At 37.4% G+C, this 21,793-nt stretch overlaps 1 protein-coding gene across 3 annotated transcripts in view; it reads left to right on the forward strand.

Moving 5' to 3' along the window:
- Positions 1–21,793, forward strand: part of ITPR2 (inositol 1,4,5-trisphosphate receptor type 2) — a 591,729-nt gene that overhangs the window by 128,420 nt on the left and 441,516 nt on the right. For all 3 annotated transcript variants that reach the window (XM_024991354.2, NM_174369.2, XM_059886107.1), the window contains 4 exon segments: positions 5,326–5,424; positions 5,693–5,776; positions 6,234–6,380; positions 11,620–11,715. In XM_024991354.2, the coding sequence (XP_024847122.1) occupies positions 5,326–5,424; positions 5,693–5,776; positions 6,234–6,380; positions 11,620–11,715 (426 nt within the window).

A 21,793-nucleotide genomic window follows, 5' to 3' on the forward strand; every position in this document is an offset into this window, starting at 1 on the left:
AAATATTTTTCTGCTGCTTTATGGAGCAGAGAAAATAAAAATTATGTGTGATGATTCAATAGGATCAATAGTTAGATATTTTTGTGTGTAATAGATGAAGTAGCAAGTGACAGTCCTGGCATATGGGAGATGCTTAATAAATTCTGGTTGACACCAAGTACTCAATAAATTTTGTAAATAGAATACAAATATTGGGTCAGGTGATCAATAAAAATAGTTGAGATTTTAAAAAATTAACATTAAAAATTGAAAGCAATGTTAAAGTCTTATTATTCTGACAATTTTCTCAATCAATACTGTTACGATATTTTAAAATGTATTGGCTGTTTCTTGTCTTAGAAATGTATTATATTGTAATAAATCTATTTTTCCAGTGAATTTTGAAGTCCAAATTCAACTCCACAGGTTACAAGCTTCATGGTTTAATTTGGTTAATAGATTAGCTGATGATATCCTCCTTCGGTAAGGTTTGGGAGAAGCATGGCATGCAGGAATGTAATGCACTTTAAACTTGTTTTGGATTCCTTGAAAATAAGTTATTTTCTTTTTCCTTTTGGCATCAAGTGATGTTTGCTGTGAGCATGACATATATTTTAATTTCAGTAGGTGGTTAATTACAGTCAACTCTCAATTATTCAGGGACTGGTCATGCAGCTTAAGAACAACCTGTGTCTTTGGATGCCCTGTTTTAAAATACTTCTCCAGCCCCCCTCACTGAGTAGGGTCCCTGTTTGCAGGTAGTCAATGAAAATTAAGCATGAAAACAAACAAAAGCTGAGCTCAAGCTCTGAAGGAATGGGATGAAATCATTGGATAAATTGGGGCCTTGAGATTAGCGTGGATTTTATTAATTCATGCCATCTAATTTTTCATCCTGTCTATTCCTTTCCCTACTCCCAAATGCCTTTATGGACTTCCCTCATGGTTCAGATGGTAAAGAATCTACCTTCAATGTGGAAGACCCGGGTTTGACCCCTGGGTCGGGAAGATCCCCTGGAGAAGGGAGTGGCAACCCCCTCCAGTATTCTTGCCTGGAGAATCCCCATAGGCCGAGGAGCCTGGTGGGCTACAGTTCATGGGGTCACAAAGAGTTGGGCATGACGGAATGACGAACAGTAAGCTCCAAATGGTCCTTGTCAATAAGCTATAATAAGGATGGTTTTATTAATTCATCCTATCTAATTTTTCATCTTATATTCCTTTCCCTACTCCCAAGTGTCTTTACAGGATCAAAGAGAGTTGACTGTAATGAACTATTTCAAATAATTAGTTGAACTGGATTGCAGGATGGGGAACAACCTACCACCCAAGCACTCCATCTTGGTTAAAGTGGATAGTATAATTGTTATGTGCAAAATAGAGATCCTCCTTATATAGATGTGCTCCATAAAGCATGGCTAAAACAACCTTACACATTGCTTTTTGCTGAAATAGCTCACTGTTTTTGCTCACCACTGTAGCTTTTGTGTGTAATTAAGGTTGCTGTGAAAGCATAAGCATATCCATAGACCTTTATTTCCATGAAAATAATTGTATCATAATGTTCATTTTCCTCCTTAGGAATAGGTAGCATTTTTCTAAAATACAAGCATACTGTATTTTATTGAAGGCAGTTGGAAACCCTGTCATTTCATAACAAGTGGTTTAATTACTATTGATTTTTTGAAGCAGTTTTTAATAAAATTCTTTAAATTATGAAAGTATGATAACATTTACTGGAGACTTGGAAAATACAGAACCAAACTACATTTATTTCCACTATATGTTACAATTATTTTTTAAGTAGATAAATTAAGATTTTTTGGTTGGAGTTTCAGTATCATACTCTCAGAAATTAGTATAATAAATAAACAGAAAAGTAGAAGGGATATAGTAGACCTGAAGAGTACTATGAACCGATTCAACATAATTAAGATTTATACGATTTTCACACAACAACAGGATAAAAATTATATTCGTTTCCATGACTGTATAAGACTGTAGATTTTTCAAAAAAACATTAAAAGGAAGAAATTGCAAGATTTAAAAGACTTTTAAATTTCCATTTTATTATTTACTAATTAGTTAAGTTGTGATTTAGGTTATAACTACCCAAAAGATGTTCAGTGACTGAAAGCTAATGTAAGACTGAGGCTGATGATAGGCTGGAGAGAAAAGTGCTCATATCCTCAAAAAATCAGTAGTTTCTACTGTTTAAGTTCATCTCTGTCATATATCTTATAGAATTTCAGGGTAGATAATTTTTGGAGAAAAATAGTTTCACGTTTCCCTCAACTTTGAGCTGTGTAGATGTCCATGCTTGTTGCTGCTCAGAAAGTCACTGGGGACAGCTTTGAGCAGAGTACATACATACTTTATTTTTGTTTATCTTCCCTTGATTGAGTAGTTAATTTTTCATCTTCAACTTTGATCTAAGAAGACATTGGTTCTTTACCTTGATAGTAGATTTTAAAAGGGAGAAAAGGTCAGATACTTCTTTCAATCAAGAAAAAGAAAAACAACCCTTAGGGAAAGAGCCTCTTTAAATAGCAAGTAGATTTCACCCTTTTGAAAACCTAGGCTCCTTGGAATTTCAGAGAAGGTGGCACTCGATCCCTGGTGTTTTGATTTCTACTGTAGTGTTCTTTTCACACCAGGTGCCACTTCAAAAGAAGGGTGGCTGCTGGTGGTATTGTGTTCCTCTTTATTTTCAGTAAAATCCCAGCATGAATCTTGCATGGCTGTTACATAAAATCAGCAGAAATGCTTTTGGAATTGCAGTTTTTTAAAATGTGTGTGCACTAGGGTGAATGTGATATGGCAGAAAATGATGTCATCCTCAAGTTCTGTATTAAATATATGGCTTCTTAGAGGACATCTCTCCCTGTCAGTGGATCAGGCTCCATGCCTGCACTCTTCTGAAAATACTACCAAATTTACCAAGTTATCTAAACAGATAAGAATTCCTCAAGAATAGAGACTACTTCTTATACACCTTTGTGTTATTCCTAGCACTTCTTACTGTTCTTTTTATATCTTATGATTAGCATCTTGTCCATTTCATTTGTCAGTTTTATTCATCCTGTGTGATCAAAGTAACCATTTGTCAACAACAAGACCTAGGACCTGGAAATTAGGGAGATAATGTTAGATTCTCCTTATGAATACCACACTTATGAATCCTTGAAGTTGGTGACATTTTGGCTATATGACTAGTCTCTTAAAGTTATAGAAGACTTTACAGCTATTGTTTTGAAGTAAAACTAATATAGGGATTGAGCCAAAGCTTACAGCAAGCTATCGTAAAATAGTGAGACCTAGAGCACTGACCATAGGTGCCACCAGAAGTATTCTTTTAATTAGAAAGATATAGCTAAAATATGTCATTATATTTAGCAACTTATTGGCTAATATTTATATATACAGACAGGAATGATAGTGAACCAAATCTGACTGTTCTTTAGGAAATCGGAAGACCAGATGTAGTATGGGCAGAGTGTAGTGTCAAGTCCCAGTGTCTGTAGAATGGAAGACCACTCAAGCTTCTACGTGATTTTGAGACTTGGACTTGGCTTGGTGTCATGTGCAAGAACATATGTTCTTGTTTTTTGAGGGAGGTATTGAAAATATATCTGTCATGTTGATTTTTGTTTATTTTGTTTATAATTTAATTGCTTAAAATAGATACCAATTCGTGATTCAAAGACAGAAAACAATATAAAGATAAATGGGGAGAAGTCTCTTTTTAATCCTTTTTTCCATGTTCCCAGTTCCCACTTCTCTTTTTCACAGTTAACCACTGGGATGATTTCTTATGCGTATACTCCTACTCTCCCTGTTTTACACAAACATAGCCCAGTTCTGCCCTCTCATCCTCTCACTTAGCACAGTTTCTAAATGATTTTTTCTTTATCTGGACATAATAAAGAGCTTCTGTAATGGTCCTTTCTGAATCGCAGCCTCCACCTGATTATGGACTTGAAAGGCAGGATGGTGAATAGAGACTAGTCCCGTAAATAACAGAAGCAATTTCTGCAAACCAAAGAATAATCTTCTTTTGCTCGATTAATGAGCTTAGGGCTTCTCTATCATATTTGAATCTCCAGGTATAGTTTGTGACAGCAGTACTGTAGGTGAATGTAGACTCTTGTATGTAATTTATTGACATTGAAAATGTGAAATTATGTTCCTTTAAGTCTTAGTCTAGATTCAGATCCAGGGAGGAGATGTTTTATCTGTTTTTATTGTCTCAGTCCTAATTTGTTTTTCAGTTATCTACTAATCTATTCTAATATTTAGTTGATATGAAATATGCAAAGGGAAGGTATTGGTTTTCATTTCTGAAGTGGTGAGCAATTCTGTGAAGAAGAGTGAAGGTACTATACAGTAGTAGATCTTCTAGTGGAACTTGACAAAAGTAACTCTAATAACTATAAGATAACTGTTCACTATTATCCTTAAGAAAAGCACAACTTCTTTCCCCCACAATTTGAGTGATGAATAAAAAGACTTAAAGATCAAACAGACATTGTTAATAAAAAGATCAACTTTGACTTATTTCTTTAAAGCACTTTTCCCATAATTAATTTTAATTTTTATTTACAAATGAGCACCAGGTTTAAGGAACACTGTTAGTATTAGATATTTAAGATAAAAGCGAACCGTTGCCCAAGACCCAAACTATAAACGTGTTCCTACAGGGTCATACCAGATTCTTCATTTTCTGAATCCAGATGATATTAGAACATTTATTAAATTTCTGAGACTATGGGGACGATCAAATATAGTAGATTTGTTTTTAATTTAGAGCAAATACAAATGTATAAGATTCCCTGCTTGCACTTGAAGTGGTTTTAATGTTTAGGCAGATTCTTGTTTTGTGGCAGATGCATTTATTCTTGATAGCTCCTGTGTATGTGGCGTCAGACCTCTGTGGAGGGATGCTGACCTAATTACTGACATTAAGAAAGCTCTAACTGAAATGGCAGACCAATAAGACAAGAATCTAGGGACTTCCTTGGCAGTCCAGTGGTTAAGATTCCACGCTTCTACCACAAGCGGCATGGATCTGATCCCTGGTCGGGGAGCTAAGATCCCACATATCAAGCAAAAGAAAAAAATCTACAAAACCAGCTTTATGAATCCACACTAGGCCCTGTGGGACATGATTATATAGTCATTTATCAGAAGGTATTTTACCTTAAAGAGAAAAGAATTGATCTAAAATTTGATAAACAGGTCAAATATTAGGTCAATAATGAAGACTCTTTACAGTTATTTTTAGCATCAAATATATCATCACAGATCCATGTAGTGTCTCAGTTGCAACTTAATTCTGATTTCCAGATTGTTGTTGGAGATAAAGTTGTTTTGATGCCCGTGAATGCAGGACAGCCACTACATGCCAGCAACATTGAACTACTCGATAATCCAGGGTGTAAAGAGGTAAGTTTGGGAGGAAAGTGAATTTGTTGATTTTTATCACGAGAAGAAAAAGAAATCTTATAGGTTCTTTCATTGTTTTCATAAGCATAAGCCCAGTTTATGCGAGTTATTATTACTAAGATACCTATAGATTTTGAATGGTCCTTTGAAGATATTTTTTGACATACATACCCCATTGTCCAAAGTTGTTCTTTTTTCTCCTTCCTCTAGTTGAAGTAGTAATTCATGGAACCTGCAATCTTATAACTTAACATCTCTTCATTAATAGGTGAATGCTGTTAATTGCAACACTAGCTGGAAAATCACTTTATTCATGAAATACAGTTCCTATCGAGAAGATGTACTAAAAGGAGTAAGTATGTTACGTAGAACATTTGCTGGAAGAATTGAAGGTTGTCTTTGTGTTTGAAGTTTAGAATGTGACTGTAAACCTTAAAACTCATGTTGAGTTTTCCCTCCTATATTTGGAAATGTATACATAATCTTTAAAAGCCAAGTGTTAGCAGAAGGGCCCAGAGTGTCAAAAACCTGCAGAGTCACCTACTTCTTACATTTCTTTGTTCAAACTTTTGTTGAAAATAGTTTTTAATTTATTTATTTTTAATTGAAGGATACTTGCTTTATAATAATGGTTTCATTTCTGCCATGCATTAGCATGAATTAGCCATAGGGATACATAGGTCCCCATACATACCTCCCTCCCATCTCCTACCCTTTCCCACTCCTCTAGGTGGTCACAGAGCCCTGGTTTGAGTTCCCTGAGACATACAGCAAAGGAGATAGCAGGTTTTTTTGGCCTCTTTTTCTAGGGTGATGTTGTTCGCTTGTTCCATGCGGAACAAGAGAAGTTTCTGACTTGTGATGAATATGAGAAAAAGCAGCACATTTTCCTTCGTACAACCTTGCGTCAATCAGCCACTTCTGCAACCAGCTCTAAAGCACTCTGGGAAATAGAGGTGCGTAAATAATTTTTGGCTTTTAATAAATGCTTATATCTAAAAGACAAGGTCACTTGTATGGTTTATCGTTGCAAGCATCACTTGTGCGTGCATGCACACTCGGTTGCTTCCGTTGTGTCCGACTCTTTTCGACCTCATCGCTCTAGCCCACCAGGCTCCTCTGTCCATGGGATTCTGCAGGCAGGAATACTGAAGTGGGTTGCCGTGCCCTCCTCCAGGGCATCTTCCCGACCCAGGGACTGAACCTGCTTCTCTTATGTCTTCTACACTGGTAGGCAGATTCTTTACCATTAGCGGTACCTGGAAAGCCCAAGCATCACTTGTGATAGATCTGTAAAACAATAATTTTTGTGAAGCCTCTTGTACCTCTTGACTGCTGTGACCACTCTGAAATGTTGCTATTTCCTTTATTTATCTTCTTAGAGGCATCTTTCTCTTTCTCTTGAATTTAATAAGGGCATATATATAATTTTGCTTTTAAAAACTCCATTGTAAAGTGTTGACTTCAGGCCAATGTCAGGCCTCGTGCCTTGAATGCCACTGGTGTTGAGATGGAGCAGGAGGACTCACCGTAAGTGAGCATCAGAAATACAGTCACTGAAAAGAGCATTTGTGTCTTCTGGGGATGCTCTTCCTATTGGAGTCAGGAGAACCATAGTTAAGAATCCATTCACCTTTAAGACATATTTTCTTAAGTGTGCCAATGTGATAGAGTAATTAAGAAAATGTAAGGTATGGGTTTTTCTTTGAAGGAACTTTCTATATACTGGAAGAGATAAGATATACCTGTGCTGTGCTTAGTCACTCGGTTGTGTCTGACTCTGCAGCCCCATGGACTGTAGCCCGCCAGGCTCCTCTATCCGTGGAGATTCTCCAGGCAAGAAAGATATACCTGAGTGACTACACACAACCCGATAAGTTCCATCTGGATTTAATGTATCATCTCCAGCCACTATAGCAGTGGTTCTCAATCATTTCAAACCCATCACCCCCTCTTTTACAGCAATATATTTTGTTATACTTCCTTTATGTACAAAAATGAAATTCATGGTTAATATTATTATTATATATTCTCATGATGAAAAAAATCAATAAAATGCCCAAATTCTAATATAAAGAAGATACAAAAGGAAAATAATTTATAATAAAATAATATTCATTTCAACATATAAATACATACTCTAGAAACTATAACATTTATACCCATCTTGGGGCTTCCCTAATAGCTCAGTTGATAAAGAATCCACCTGCAATGCAGGAGACCCCAGTTCGATCCCTGGGTTGGGAAGATCCCTGGAGACGGGAAAGGCTACCCACTTCAGTATTCTGGCCTGGAGAATTCCATGGACTGTAAAGTCCTTGGGGTCGCAAAGAGTTGGACACGATTGAACGACTTTGACTTTCATTTCACTTTCACTCTGATGGATTCATTTAGATTTGGGAGAAGTGATGATAGAAGAGGGTAAGAATACATTCTATACAAGTACAGGAAAATGAAATAGCAGAGCTAAATGTGGGCCCTTGGGTAATATCTAGTATTAGGAGAAGTAATAACAGAACAGACTTAGTTGTACATGATTTTAAAAAGAAATCACCATAATTGAAATAAGGATAATGAGGCAAATTATAAGCTATTGAAACAGAGAAAATGAGGAAGTATAATATTTATGTAAATGAGCTGAGCCTTAATTATAAATGTTACATAAAGACAATTCTCTAAGTTATGACATGGTTTAGAATAGAGATGAAATAGCACAAAAGCATGTTGAGGCATATTTTCAGTCTCTTGCATTCAGAAGGGACCATATCCTTCAATGATTTGGATACACTGGTCTTTAGTAGGTGACAGGGAATTAAGTTGGAGGGAAACAACTACCACCAAAACTACATAATCCTCTTCCCAGTAGCCAATCTCACAAATTCTCTTTTTAGGATAAGAGAAAGATAACAGGCAACTGGGAAATAAATACATAGTTAAAATAAACATTTTTTCATACCATAGATTTCTTATCATTGTGCTCCAAAAATTTTCAAAATATAGGGGATAGGGCTTCCCTGATGGCTCAGTTGGTAATGGATCTTGCCTGCAATGCAGGAGACCCAGGTTTGATCCTTGGATTGGGAAGATCCCCTGGAGAAGGGAATGGCTACCCACTCTAGTATTCTTGCCTGGAGAATTCCATGGAGAGGGTAGCCTAGTGGGCTACAGTCCATGGGATCGCATAGAGTCAGACATGACTCAGTGGCTAATAAACACTTTCACCTTTCACTTTCTTTCAGCAGTACTGTTAAATGCTATTTTAAAATTTTGTTAGCAAAATACAGTGATGGAAAAGTTATATAGCAAATTCCTTACACAGTGAGTTTGGTTCCACCTCTGTTAAAAGAAGTTTTGTATCTTCCCTCTTATATATTTGCTGTTAGTTTTATAGCTCTTGATATAATTTTGCCACTGCACCAAAATCCTTCCCAACAAAATGCGTAGTTGGAAATGTTATGATCCATTGAGCAGTCAGAATGGAGAGAGTGAATACATTATTCAGTAATTTTGACATAATGTCTTGGTTTCACGTAAGCTTCCTTATCCACAGTGAATTTCTCTAAAATGATTGGCCTTTTCATGTAACTTGATGTAAAAGCTTTTCCGTATGATTCCATGTTACAGCACTAGCAGTTTATATCTGTGGTAGGTTTTATTTCTGTTGGAGATTTGAAAGTGATGCCAGGGGACGTTTCTGTATGGTCTACTACATCACCAGGCTTCAGTTCAGGAAGCCTGAGCATCAGGTGTTTCAAGCAGACAGATATTTAAAATCGGAAATTGGTTTCAATGTTGTTGGAAGGACTAGATGGGAAAAAGTGTGAAGAATATGGTTTTGTGTAAAGATCTGGTAGGGCTGGAAGCCCGGGCTGCCTCTTCCTGTGCTCCAGTGGTGCTCCCTCACGCCTCCTGTGGGAGGCCCTGCAAGGCAGCCGCTGCCACCTTTATTAGAGCCCTTAGAGGATTCTCTCTTTCACTCTCCTTTGCTTCCTGTCCTGGTGATAACAGCAGGGCACTTAGAAGGATGGGGATGGTCCTGAGTGTCACACACAGTATCTAGCCTATGGTTGAACTCTTCTGTGAATTGCAGGATATTTAATATCTTGGCCGCTGTTCATTCATTCCAGTAGCATCCCTCAAAAATCACTGTGATAAATGAAAACGTCCTCCCTTCCCTGACTCCAAATTGTCCTTTAGGGAGCTGTATGTATTGCTATTGCTAGACCCACTAATGTATAGGGCAGGAGTTCTGGGTCTGTGATCCCTGATGAGTGTCAAGTTATTTATTAATCTCCAGCAGTTGTATACAAAAGTTGTGTGAGAGTATGTATGTATGTGAGACAACTCATGGATTTTATCAGATTCTCAGAGATATCTGTGTCTCTCCCAAAGGAGTAAGAGTTCATATATTGACAAGATCATGGTAGGGGGTGATATTAGCAAAGGATTGGTGGAAGAAGGTTGATTTGAGAACTGAACTTTGAAGGATAAGCAGGTGTTTGGCCATAGGGGGGTATTTTTGTAAGACTTTATCCACTTTGAAGTATTTTCATAGTTATCTCATTTGAGCTTTTGGAGTATGGGAAGAAATGGGGGCTGGAGTCTAGCAAAAGGCATTGGGAAGTTCTATACATTTGTTTGCCTGGTGACTCAGATGGTAAAGAATCTGCCTGCAGTATAGGAGGTCTAGGTTTGATCCCTCATCGGCAAGATTCCCTGGAGAAGGGAATGGCAACCCACTCCAGTATTCTTTCCTGGAGAATTCCATGGACAGAGGAACCTGGAGGGCAGTAATCCATGGGATCACAAAGAGTCCGACATCACTAAATGACTAACACTTTCACTTTCACTTCATACATTAGCACACAGAATTGAGGCTGGGGCAGGAGGCAGAGGATATCAAAAAGAAGAAGGCGATCTGCTGAAGAACAGTGGAAAGTTATCTGAACACTCTAATATGCCTTGTGATATTTACTCTTCACAACAATCCTATGAATTAAACCTACTTAGTATATGAAGAAACAGGCTTCTGAGATGTTACATTCCTTGCTGTGATCAGACCATAGTCATTAACGTCAAGAACGTGTATGCTCAGTTGTAGCTGACTCACTGTGACCCCGTGGACTGTAGCCCATCGGGCTTCTCTGTCATGGGATTATCCAGGCAAGAATACTGGAGTGGGTCATTGGTGGGACCCAAAACCAGTTGTCTCTGAACTGGAGAACTTGAACTTTGCTTCAGCACCGAGCCACTTGTCATAAGCGACAGTTTCAGACCTTCTACCATTTTCATTTTCAGGGCACCTAATGGCTCAGCATCTAGGGCAGGTATCAAGGGACATGGTGTTAGTAAACAAGCAACACATGGAAAGAGCCAGGAATTAAATTAGTCCAGACTTCCAGGCCTTGGCTTTGTGGTCTCTCTCCCTGGAATGATCTCTTCCAGTCTCTCTGCATCCCCATCTCATTCTTATCCATCAGAGTGCCCATGCTGACTGCCGTATTGATCCAAAGTAGTCTTCTGTAGGGAGCTCCCCTGATGACTCAGTGGTAAAGAATCCACCTGCCAATGCAGGAGTCATGGGTCTGACCCCTGGGTAGGGAAGATAACCCTGGAGAAGGCAGTGGCTACCCACTCCAGTATACTTGTCTAGAGAATTCCATGGACAGGGAAGCCTGGCAGGCTACAGTCCATGTGGTCGCAGAGTAGGACATGAGTGAGCAACTGAGCACAAGCACAAGCCTTCTCTAGGTGTTCAATCATGCACTCTATTTATTTCCTCCTGGTGTTGCCAAATCTTATTCACTGAAAGCTTAGTCTTATTCATTGCTCTGGCCCCTATTGCCTAGAAGAATACCAGGCACCTGGTAGACTCTTAACATAATCTGTTGAATGAATGAATAACAAATGTGGGGAAGCCCCACAGTATTTCCAGTTTGGGCCTGGAAACATGTCTTTTGGAGTAAGGGTGTATTTGCAGATATGAGACATGAGAATCATGCAAGCCCAGTGAGGTAACTGTTCTCTTATTTATGGGGAATCTTGTTTTTTGCTACATTGGACTCCTAAAAAGGTATATTAGGTTTGACAAGTTTAATGTGAACACGCGGGTACCCCATGTAACCTGTTGAGATTTGTGTGCCAGGAACATGCATGTCTTTTAGCCATTGTTTTTGTTTCTCTTTTTGTCTGTAGGTAGTTCATCATGATCCATGCCGTGGGGGTGCAGGACAGTGGAACAGCTTGTTCAGATTTAAACATCTTGCAACTGGGAACTATTTAGCTGCAGAGGTAAGATTAATGGATATAGTGTTGTAAAATCTCTGATTCGGAAACACTGAAACAGGCAATAGAGAAGATGTATTTGTAGGAACAGTTATTGTGCACATTCGATTATTGCTAATCAAGTACTGCATTGGTATGTCCGCTATTCTCAAAATGTAAATATTAATTGAAATCTTAAAATAATCTTTGTTTTGAAAATACAAACAGCAGCAGCCACCACAACAGAACCTTGTGGTTGGTTTGCTGGAAGGGTATTTGGAAGAGGGTATCTGATTTGCATCTGTGTGGGATTCATCCTGAGACTTCCTGTTTGACTTCACTCTTTCAGAATGTCTGATTTGGAACCCTGATGAGCTCATAGTTGGTGTGGTGTAGTCTAGATAGTTTCAGATTGATCTTCTGTGGCTATTCTTTCACTGGTGGGTGGCTGTCATTGTTCAAACCATTGGAAAGGAAAGGGTTTTTTTTCCCCCCTCTGAGATATTGCACTGTCCTAAAACTGTCAATTAAAAATTGACAGGTAAAAACGTAGAAAGGTCTTTTCTTTCTCCACTAAATGCATGTTGACAGAGTGAAAAGTGGTAGAAATAACAGCACTGAAGTTGTAGGAATGATTTAATTAAAGTTTAGTTATCTGGTTATATCGAAAATATTTGAAAATATTTGTTTTAATTTTTAACTTATTTTTTCTTAAATCTTTTTAAAATTGAAGCATGGTTGATTTACAATATTGTGTTAGTTTCACATTTACAGCAAAGTGATTCAGTTATACATACATAATATACATATTGTGTATCTATGTATATGTATTTATATTCTTTTTAAAATTCTTTTCCATTATAGGTTATTGTAAGATATTGAATATAGTTTCTTGTGAAAGTGAAAGTCACTTAGTTGTCCTACTGTTTGTGACCCCTGGACTGTGCTAGTCCATGGAATTCTCTAGGCCAGAATACAGGAGTGGGTAACCTTTTCCTTTTCCAGGCCCCAGGTCTCCCTCATTGCAGGCGGATTCTTTACCAGCTGAGCTACAAGGGAAACCCATAGTTCCCTGTACTATACAGTAAATCTTTGCTGTATATTTTACATATGGTATTATGTAGAAAATCTTTATTTTCAGATATATGAAATATCCATTCATTTTACTCTTAACTCTGTTTTTCAACTTAAGAGTTTCTTCTGGAATTCTAAACCAGAATTTTGTCTTGGAATGTCTAGTATTAATTATCTAACTTTTGCTTTTGGATGTTTCAGAGGGTAAGTTAGGTGGGGCTGGAAAGCTGATGAGGAAAAGGTGGTGCAAACAGGAAGTTTCTATAAATATGCTGACCCCAGTCTAAAGTAGAACTCAAACCCATTACCCTCTCCATCATGTTAATCTGTGATGGTTTTCCTTATAGTATTTCCCACGTTCTCACTTTTTATATGTCTTTTGGCTTTCTCTGTCAAAATGAATACTCTCTGAAGGCAGGAATTTTTTTTTTTTTTTTTTTGCTAACATCACCACTGCATGCCCAGTACCTGGGAAAGTGCCTGGTACTTTGAAAGCATTTGGTGAATACATTTTGAATGAATGAATGAATATGAAGAAGCTATTCAGGCTTCCCTAAGCTTGGAGAATGGAAAAAAAGAAAATTACAGAATTTGTATCTGAGACACATTTGAGACCATATTTGGGCAAATTAATCTCTCTAAACTCCCGTTTCCTCTGCTAGAAAATGGGGATAATCACAATATTTATATAAGTTTATCAAGAGAATAAAATGATATAAAGTGTTTGGTGTAATGTGTAACCATGGTAAGCTTCCAGGAAGGAGTGCTGGCATGATTAATTGTATTATATGGTGAGTAGAAAACATTCTTAATTTTATAAATATCTGACACAATTTTAATGAATCGGCTCACTTAAATGAAATAGAGCTTCACAATTTATGGACTGCTTATACCATAAATGTTTTGAAGTAACTTTTTTTGGGAAAGTAAAGCTTTGGAAAAGTTAAGCAGTAAGGTAAAAGAATCTTGTCTAAAACAAGAATTAGAAAAGTCTACTGGGTGTCCTATCGAAGATTAGAAATTAGGATTAAAGTTGTCTTAGAAATGGGGAAACACTCAAGTACAACACACCTTGGTAGAGGATGGTGGGGGACACGAGGAAGGGCAGCTGCCTGGTGGATGAGTAAGGCAGATGGGGCAGAGAGAGAAGCGTGTTCAGGCAGAGGAGATGTGTTTATTTTACAAACTAGTTTCATGTGGGTAATTCATGTGTGTATCACACATAAGATATATGTGAGTTAAGAAGTGATGCTAGAAGGTGGGAGGGGAGTGATGGGGCCAGAAATGTAGGGTAGCTGCTATTTTCAGGACATATATATTAAGCTATGCAGAATGTGTTTAATCTTTTGCTTAAAGAGCAGTGTTCTAAATAATCTGTGTTCAAAACAGACCGCTCCAGAGTGGCATTGTCGAATATGGTAGTCACCAGCCGCATGTCGGCTATTTAAACTTTATGTTTTTAAAATTAAGTAAAATTAGAAAGACTGGCAGCCTGGGAAGTCACACAAGCAACAGGAAAATCAAATGGGCTGAGTCACAGATGCCAAACAAGAGAAGATAGGGTTTCAACAAGTAGGGAGTGCTACAGAAAAGGTCAGGAACAAAATGTCTTCACAGCATTTGGCAAGAATATGGTCATCTGTGACTTTGCTGAGAGCATTTTTAGTAAGACCAGAATGCAGGGGGCAGAGGAAGAGACGAGGAAGCCAGCAATCAGAAGGAGGCGTAGACTGAGATTTGGTTGTGAAGGGGGAGAAACAAAGTCATAAAAAGAAGGGAAGAGTTCTATTAGACTTTTATAATGTGTTTTTAAACAGTAAGATGGATGAGCTGTTCTAGGGAATGATCCATCAGAGGGCAGGATTTGGAGGCATGTTACTCTTGTCCTCAAACTTTTCCACTTTCAACACACCTATTTATAGTTTGAAATATTAATTTAGTATGCTTAGGCACCCCTGATCAATTGGATGGTATAATTCTTAAATTGCCTTTGAGTTCATGGTATTTATATTGGCCAGTGCAGCAAAGAGAGCCTGGAGTAGCGAGGAGAAAAGTCCCAGGTAGACTGCTCACAATCTCTCTGCCTTTAAGCAAATATTTGACCCCTCTGAACCTCAGTTCCCTTGTGTGTGAAAAAGGTGATAATATATATTATATGGGATTTTTTGGAATTAAAGAATATCTTGTGAATTTTCAACACCTTGTACATAAAGGGTATTTAGTAAGTATTAAGTCCCTTTGCTTCCATCGGGAGAAAGGGGAAAGGAAATGTGTAGTTGTGTTTATTATTATTTTAAAATTTATCTTTAATACTTTTGTTATTCATAACTGACATTTCTTTGTCAGTCAGATAACTTAAGGGGGAAAATGTTTCAGGAATCACCACTGGCTACCTTGTATCTAGAACAGTCTCTGATAATTTATATTCAGTAAGTATTGAATAATCTAATGAATAAATCATAGAGAGAATGAAGTTTTAAATCCAGTCATTTCCCTTGGCAAAACAGGAAACCCAGAGTCAAAGAAGTGATTTATTTTGTCCAAAGTTAAGAAACAAGGTTAATGACAGTATTCAGGCTGAATGCTACACTTGCATTGCTTCATCCCTATCAGTGAGTCTCAATGGAGGATGGCCTTCTTCCCAGCGGCTGTTTGACAAAGTCTGGAGACATTTTTATTGTCACAGCTGGGGAGAGGGAGCTACTGGCATCTAGTGGGTAGAGGCTAGGGATGCAGCTAAACATCCTATAAAGTGCAGGACAGATCCCACAGCAAAGAATGATCTGGGCCCAATGCCACCAGTGCCAGTGTTGAGAAGGTGATGTGTGTTATGCTGAAATCACATAATCATTTTAGTGACGGCCTCCTAGGTGAAAGCACTGTTCTGTTATTGCGAAGAAGACAAAGATGACTAACATTTTGTCCTTGTCCTTCAAGAGTGTGCGATCTGGAGGGGAATTATATTAACTCATCACTGGGACGTCTATTTGTCAGTTGTTTCCAGCATACATAAATATCTGAGATAACAGGTTATGTGTCAGGTTTAAATTATTTAAAGACGACCATGACAAATCTCTCAGTAAGTTTAAAGGGCTGCCACCTTAAATCTAAGCACATATGAGAAAAAACACCTAAAATTTTTACTTATACTTTTGTAATCTGATATTCTATTTAACCAGTGCTTTCTGGGTGGCTAAGTTATTCAGATAAATGTAATAAGCTTATTTGTTTAGAAAGGAAGGGGAAACTAAAGAAAATTAGACTATTTCATGTGCTGAATATTCTGTAGTCTTAACTGTGGAGACAAAACAGGTAAATTACAAGCTATTCAAGAATAGCACCATGTTTTGTGTGTGTGTGTGTGTGAATTGTAGAAAACATCTAGGAATTAGGATGGTGATATGATATAACACTGTTTAGACTTTATTCTGTAAATTACTAAAGTGAACTAAGGTTTAGAAATGAACCCTTACTCAGTTTGAATATCTCCAACAGTGTTGTCTTAGCAAATTAAGGGTTTATTTTTGAATAATATACAGTGCTGCTAACTCATGACAAAATGTAGAACAAAATATTTAATTGTGAATTAGGTAACAGGGCATTTGTGACTGTATTATTAGGCTTTCTTCTATAACGTCAGTTTCTGTGGACCAGGCAAGAAATAAGGTGACATGAACGGAAGTAAACGCTCATATATTTTTTTTCCTTTTTAAAAATTTATTTATCTTTTAATTGAAGAATAATTTTTACAGAATTTTGTTGTTTTCTGTCAAACCTCAACATGAATCAGCCATTGGTATACATATATCCCATCCCTTTTGAACCTTGCTTTTAATGCACAGCACGGTTGTCAGCACACTCCTTGCCATTTTGCCATAGATCTTTTTCTTGTATCACCTTATTGGTGCAGGAGTGTTCACAATCCTGTCTGTGGTTCAGAAAGTAATTTTATCATAATTTGAATAGGGACAATATGAAAGCCTTAATAAATAGTTCTTCCATAGATGTGAGAAGAATTATAACTCAAATATCTCAGTTTCTAACCTGCTGCATTTTCTTTCTTTGGATGTTATTAAAGGACTCACTTTTGATGATCATTTCCCAAGAGCAACAGTGAAAAATAATTTTGTTAAAGATTTTGTAATTACCTGTTTTAAGACAACTAGCTTATTTATCTGTAGATAGGCCAGACTTCCACCAGATGGCAGTAAACACTTATTTCCTAACTCTAGCGTAGTCTTTGGATTTTAGTTAATTAAAAACTTAGTACTCAAGAACTTGTACATTAGCATAGAATCTTATGTATATTAGGGCTGTAGTTTTAAATACCTCAATGTTTGTATTCTCTTTCAAATATACATTCTCTTTCAAATATATCAGCCATAGTATATGAAAAGGGTCTTTATATATATGTGTGTGTATGTATATGTATATATATGTATGCAAAATTTATATACAATAGAGGAACATACATACCAGATTCTTTATATACAATAAATATATATCAAAATATAAATGATGCCTGGTACATGTCAGCATCCTGTAAATGTTATTTTTCCATTCTTTTCTAGCCCTAACAATAATAGCTTGGCTCTGAAATGCCTTGTCATTGGAAAGAGGAACATATAATTATTTAAAATTATACGTGTGTTGATTTTATGATTTCAGTGTTATATATAATAAAAATTGATCAAAAGACATTTCATTATAAAAAAGTAATATTTTTTTTTTACGAAAATGAACATAAATTTTGGACTTACAGCTTGCCATCTGCTGCTTGCTGTTCTTTAGAGAGACAGTTGCAGCTGTCTTTAATTTGATAAGTGGTACAGCCATGACTTTCACTGTCTCGGTGCTTATGATATTAATCTGTCTCTCTGCCACTTTTCAATTCTAACTTGTCGTATGCTCTGCCTGACTTCATTCTAGTCCTCTTTGGCCACTTAAATGAAGATTCCCTTCAAAGCTTAATTTCAGGACTTCCCTGGTGATCCAGTGACTAAAACTCTGCACTTCCAATTCAGGGGGCCTGAGTTCTATCCCTGGTCAGGGAACTAGACTCCACATGCCACACCTAAGAGAGCTCATACTAAGACCCAATACAGCCAAATAAATAAAGACATAATTTTTAAAAATTAAAAAAAAAAAAAAGTTTAGTGCCTATTTGCTCTTTCTCTTCTCTTTCTGTTACTTATTCTCCTGGCTGCAGTGGGCCATGACTTTGATCTTAGATATTTCACTGCCATTGAAACTCGATAATCATGCTCCTGCTGCTGCTAAGTTGCTTCAGTCGTGTCCAACTCTGTGTGACCCCATAGACAGCAGCCCACGAGGCTCCCCCGTCCCTGGGATTCTCCAGACAAGAACACTGGAGTAGGTTGCCATTTCCTTCTCCAATGCATGAAAGTGAAAAGTGAAAGTAAAGTCGCTCAGTCATGTCCGACTCCTAGTGACCCCATGGACTGCAGCCTACCAGGCTCCTCTGTCCATGCGATTTTCCAGGCAAGAGTGCTGGAGTGGGTTGCTGTTGCCTTCTCCAATAATCATATCTAAGATGAAATTGTTTCCCCAGAGAGACTAAGTTTTCTTAGCTCTGGTTGAAAAACTTGGGAGTCATGATAAACACTTTTTCTCCCTCAGTTTTCTCCCTCAACCTTCAATTCTCTTGACTCTATCTCTGTAGAATCTTTCCCATCTACTTTCTCCTTTCTATTTCAGCATCTTTATTGATGCTGGGACTCTACCACCAATTATTCCAACCCTGCACTTGGTTACATTGTCCCTTTTATCATCTGTCTCTGTCTCCTGCTAACGATGGCCAAGGGAGGGTTTTTAGTGCACTATTTCTGCAAACATTTTCCCAGTGATATATGCAAAATCTTCCTGAAGATGCAAACCCTTTAACATGTGGCAAAAAAAGCCCCATTGGTTAGGCCTTCCTTCTCACCTTGGATCATACCAGTCCTCATTATGGGGGTGAGAGGGAAGTCATTGGCTGTCAGAACTAAAAGATGGAGCTTTGGAACCGTCAGACCGGTGCTTTTGAATAACCTGCTGCTCTTCAGTGGTTTGATTTTGTATGGAGTACTTCACTTAGTGTGCCCCGGGTGTCTCACCTGGAAAATGGGGTTAAGGGTTGCTTCTAATAGGATAATTGTATGGGGAGAATTAACCTTGAAAAGCATATAAGAAGAATTCTATAAATGACATTTATGGGCCTTCTCTGATCAAGGCTCATTTTCTCAGATATTTGGCAGTAGTTCCCCTTGTACTGCCTGTCTTCTTCATTCCAGCCTTCTGTCTGTCTTTTTTTTTTTCAGTTTTAATTTAAAATTTTATTTTTTAACTTTTAATTTTATATTGGAGTATAGTTGATTTGCAATGTTGTGTTAGTTTCAAGTGTAAAGCAAAGGGATTCAGTTATAAATATACATATATCTGTTCTTTTTCAGATTCTTTGCCCATAGGTTATTACAAGAGTATTCAGTAGAGGTCGCTGTGCCATACAGCATTTCCTTTCTGAGAACCTATTTTATATAGAAAATATTTCCTTCTCTCCCAGTTGTAATTCTACCTATCCTTCAAGGCTTCACTCATGTGCTATCTTATCCAAGAATAATTCTTTTTTTTTTTTTAATTGTTTGCTTATTTTTTGGCTGTGCTGGGTCTCTGTGGTGCACTTGGGCTTTCTCTAGTTGTGGTAAGCTGGGGCTACCCTTCCTTGCAGTGTGTGATCTTCTCATTCCGGTGACTTCTCTTGTTGCAGAGCAGAGGCTCTAGGTGCGTGGGCTTCGGGAGTTGTGGAGCACAGGCCTATTTGCTCTGTTGCGTGTGAAATCTTCCTGGACCAGGGTTCGAACCCTTGTGTTCTGCAATGGCAGGCGAGTTCTTATCTACTGTACCACCAGCGAAGTCCCTTCATGAATAATTCCTGAATAAATTTGCCCACCACAGATCCCGCCTTCTTCTGACCTATTATTATTTATAAATTATTCATTCCTGTCTTGCATCTCTTGTCACATTCTATTTTGTATTACTGCTAACTGTATTTATGTCTTATTTTCCCTCCTAGATTGTAAGGTCCTGTGGTCAGGGACCATATTCTCTTTGTCTTTGTGAAAATACCTAATGCTACCATTCTTTGTTTATTATAGATGCTCTATAAATATTTATTGAGTAAATGATTGAATAACATACTAGATCTCTCTCTCTAATGCCAGATTTATAATTCATCTTTTAACTTAAGGAAATACTTCCTTTAAAGTCCTAAAAGATTCAGGAAGCTTCATATCACTGTGTCTTTTTTCCCCTTCTTTAGAAATATATTTTTTGATTCATCCTTAGTCTAATTGCTGAATTACTGTTATGGTTATAGTTAGAGAAGGAGATCAGCAGAATAATTAAAACATATAGTAAAGCATATATTTATTTGATCTTTGGTTAATGTTGGTGAATTTATGTAGCCATAGATTTACCTGGGTACTCTTTCCTTCTCCTTTTTTCTTTCTCTTCTTCTCCTCCTCTTTACTATTGTTATTATTATATTACTTTAATGAATTTACTGAAGCAATAATTCTTTATAAAAAAGGCCACATTGCAGTCTGTGAGACACAAGATGGGACGAAATCTAACTGATGAGCACCATCTTTAGTACTGCTACCAAAGACATTAGTATGTAAAATTTAATGATGTGGAATAAGTATGATTAGGCTTTAGTCATAGACTTCTTTCTTTTACAGATGAGGATCCTCAGTTCTTTCAGGGTTAGGTGACCTCTCCTAAGACCCATGGTATTTCCTTCCAGACCAGAGTCTGGAATCCAGTTCCCCACCCATCTGTCAGGGACTGGACTGGGTGATGCTAAAAGGGTGAAATGTGTGAAGACAATTTTAGAAAGTAACATTGACTTTAAGGTAGAATGTGACCTGTCTTAAAGGGCATATGTGATTCTGTGTTTGACTTTGGTATGTTAATTCCTGTTTTAATACACATTTTTGTGATGGATATGTCATGTCTTCTAGCATGAATATGATTTACTTTACAGTTTCTGTAACCAGCTACTCCAAATGCTTATTGGATGAAAACTTTGACCATATGATATATCCTGGTTAAACTTGCTGCATACCTTTTGAATATAGTTTAACTATATTTTAGTATATATATATATATTAATTTAAAAGAAAATTCTGAATTCTTCAAACTGAAAAAAAATAAAACAATGATCCTCTCTTTGTTAAAGGCATTTTATTTTATTTTTAATTTGGCTACACCACACAGCATGCAGGATCTTAGTTCCCTGACCAGGGATTGAACCTTGTTCCTAGTAGTGAAAACAGCCAGTTCCTACCATTGAACCTCCACGAAATTCCCTAAAACACTGCTACTTGAGTAGGAAAGCTGAATGAACACCTTCCGTGCCCTTTGCTGGAACTTTCATTACTACTGGGTAAAAGTGTGTCTTTTTGAGTTTGATTAATCAGTACACTGTCTTTTCACTTTCTACCTTTCACTGCTGCATTCCAAAAGCAAGAATAGTACTGTTCTGGAACTGACTCGTTTAATCATAATTCAGGGGAATTTAAGGAGCTTGAGGTACACATCTCCATAGAAAAATAAAGTTCAGCCTCAGATCTCCCCAGTTACTGGCCTGGCACCAAGAGGCATCTTGTAACTGGATTCCTATTTTATAACCCCTCCCCCACCCCATTGTCAGTCTGCTCTGAAAATTGGAGGACTGCTGTCCAGTGGCTCTTGGACTGGCAACCCCTCTCCCTTATACCCCCCCAACTCACCTTCTGGTTTGTTTAACCATAGTTTAGCTTTTTTGTCTGTTCTTAGATTTCATATGAATGGAGTCATACCATGTGTGTCTTCTCCCACTTTAAAATTGAAATATAGTTGACATAGTTGTAGCTACAATATAATGACTTGGTGTGTGTGTGTATAGACAGACCTTGAACTCCTTATTGCCAAATTCAGACTTAAATTGAAGAAAGTAGGGAAAACCACTAGACCATTCAGGTATGACCTA

This window comes from Bos taurus, chromosome 5 (genome assembly GCF_002263795.3).
Source record: "Bos taurus isolate L1 Dominette 01449 registration number 42190680 breed Hereford chromosome 5, ARS-UCD2.0, whole genome shotgun sequence".
In the NCBI taxonomy this organism is placed as follows: domain Eukaryota; kingdom Metazoa; phylum Chordata; class Mammalia; order Artiodactyla; family Bovidae; genus Bos; species Bos taurus.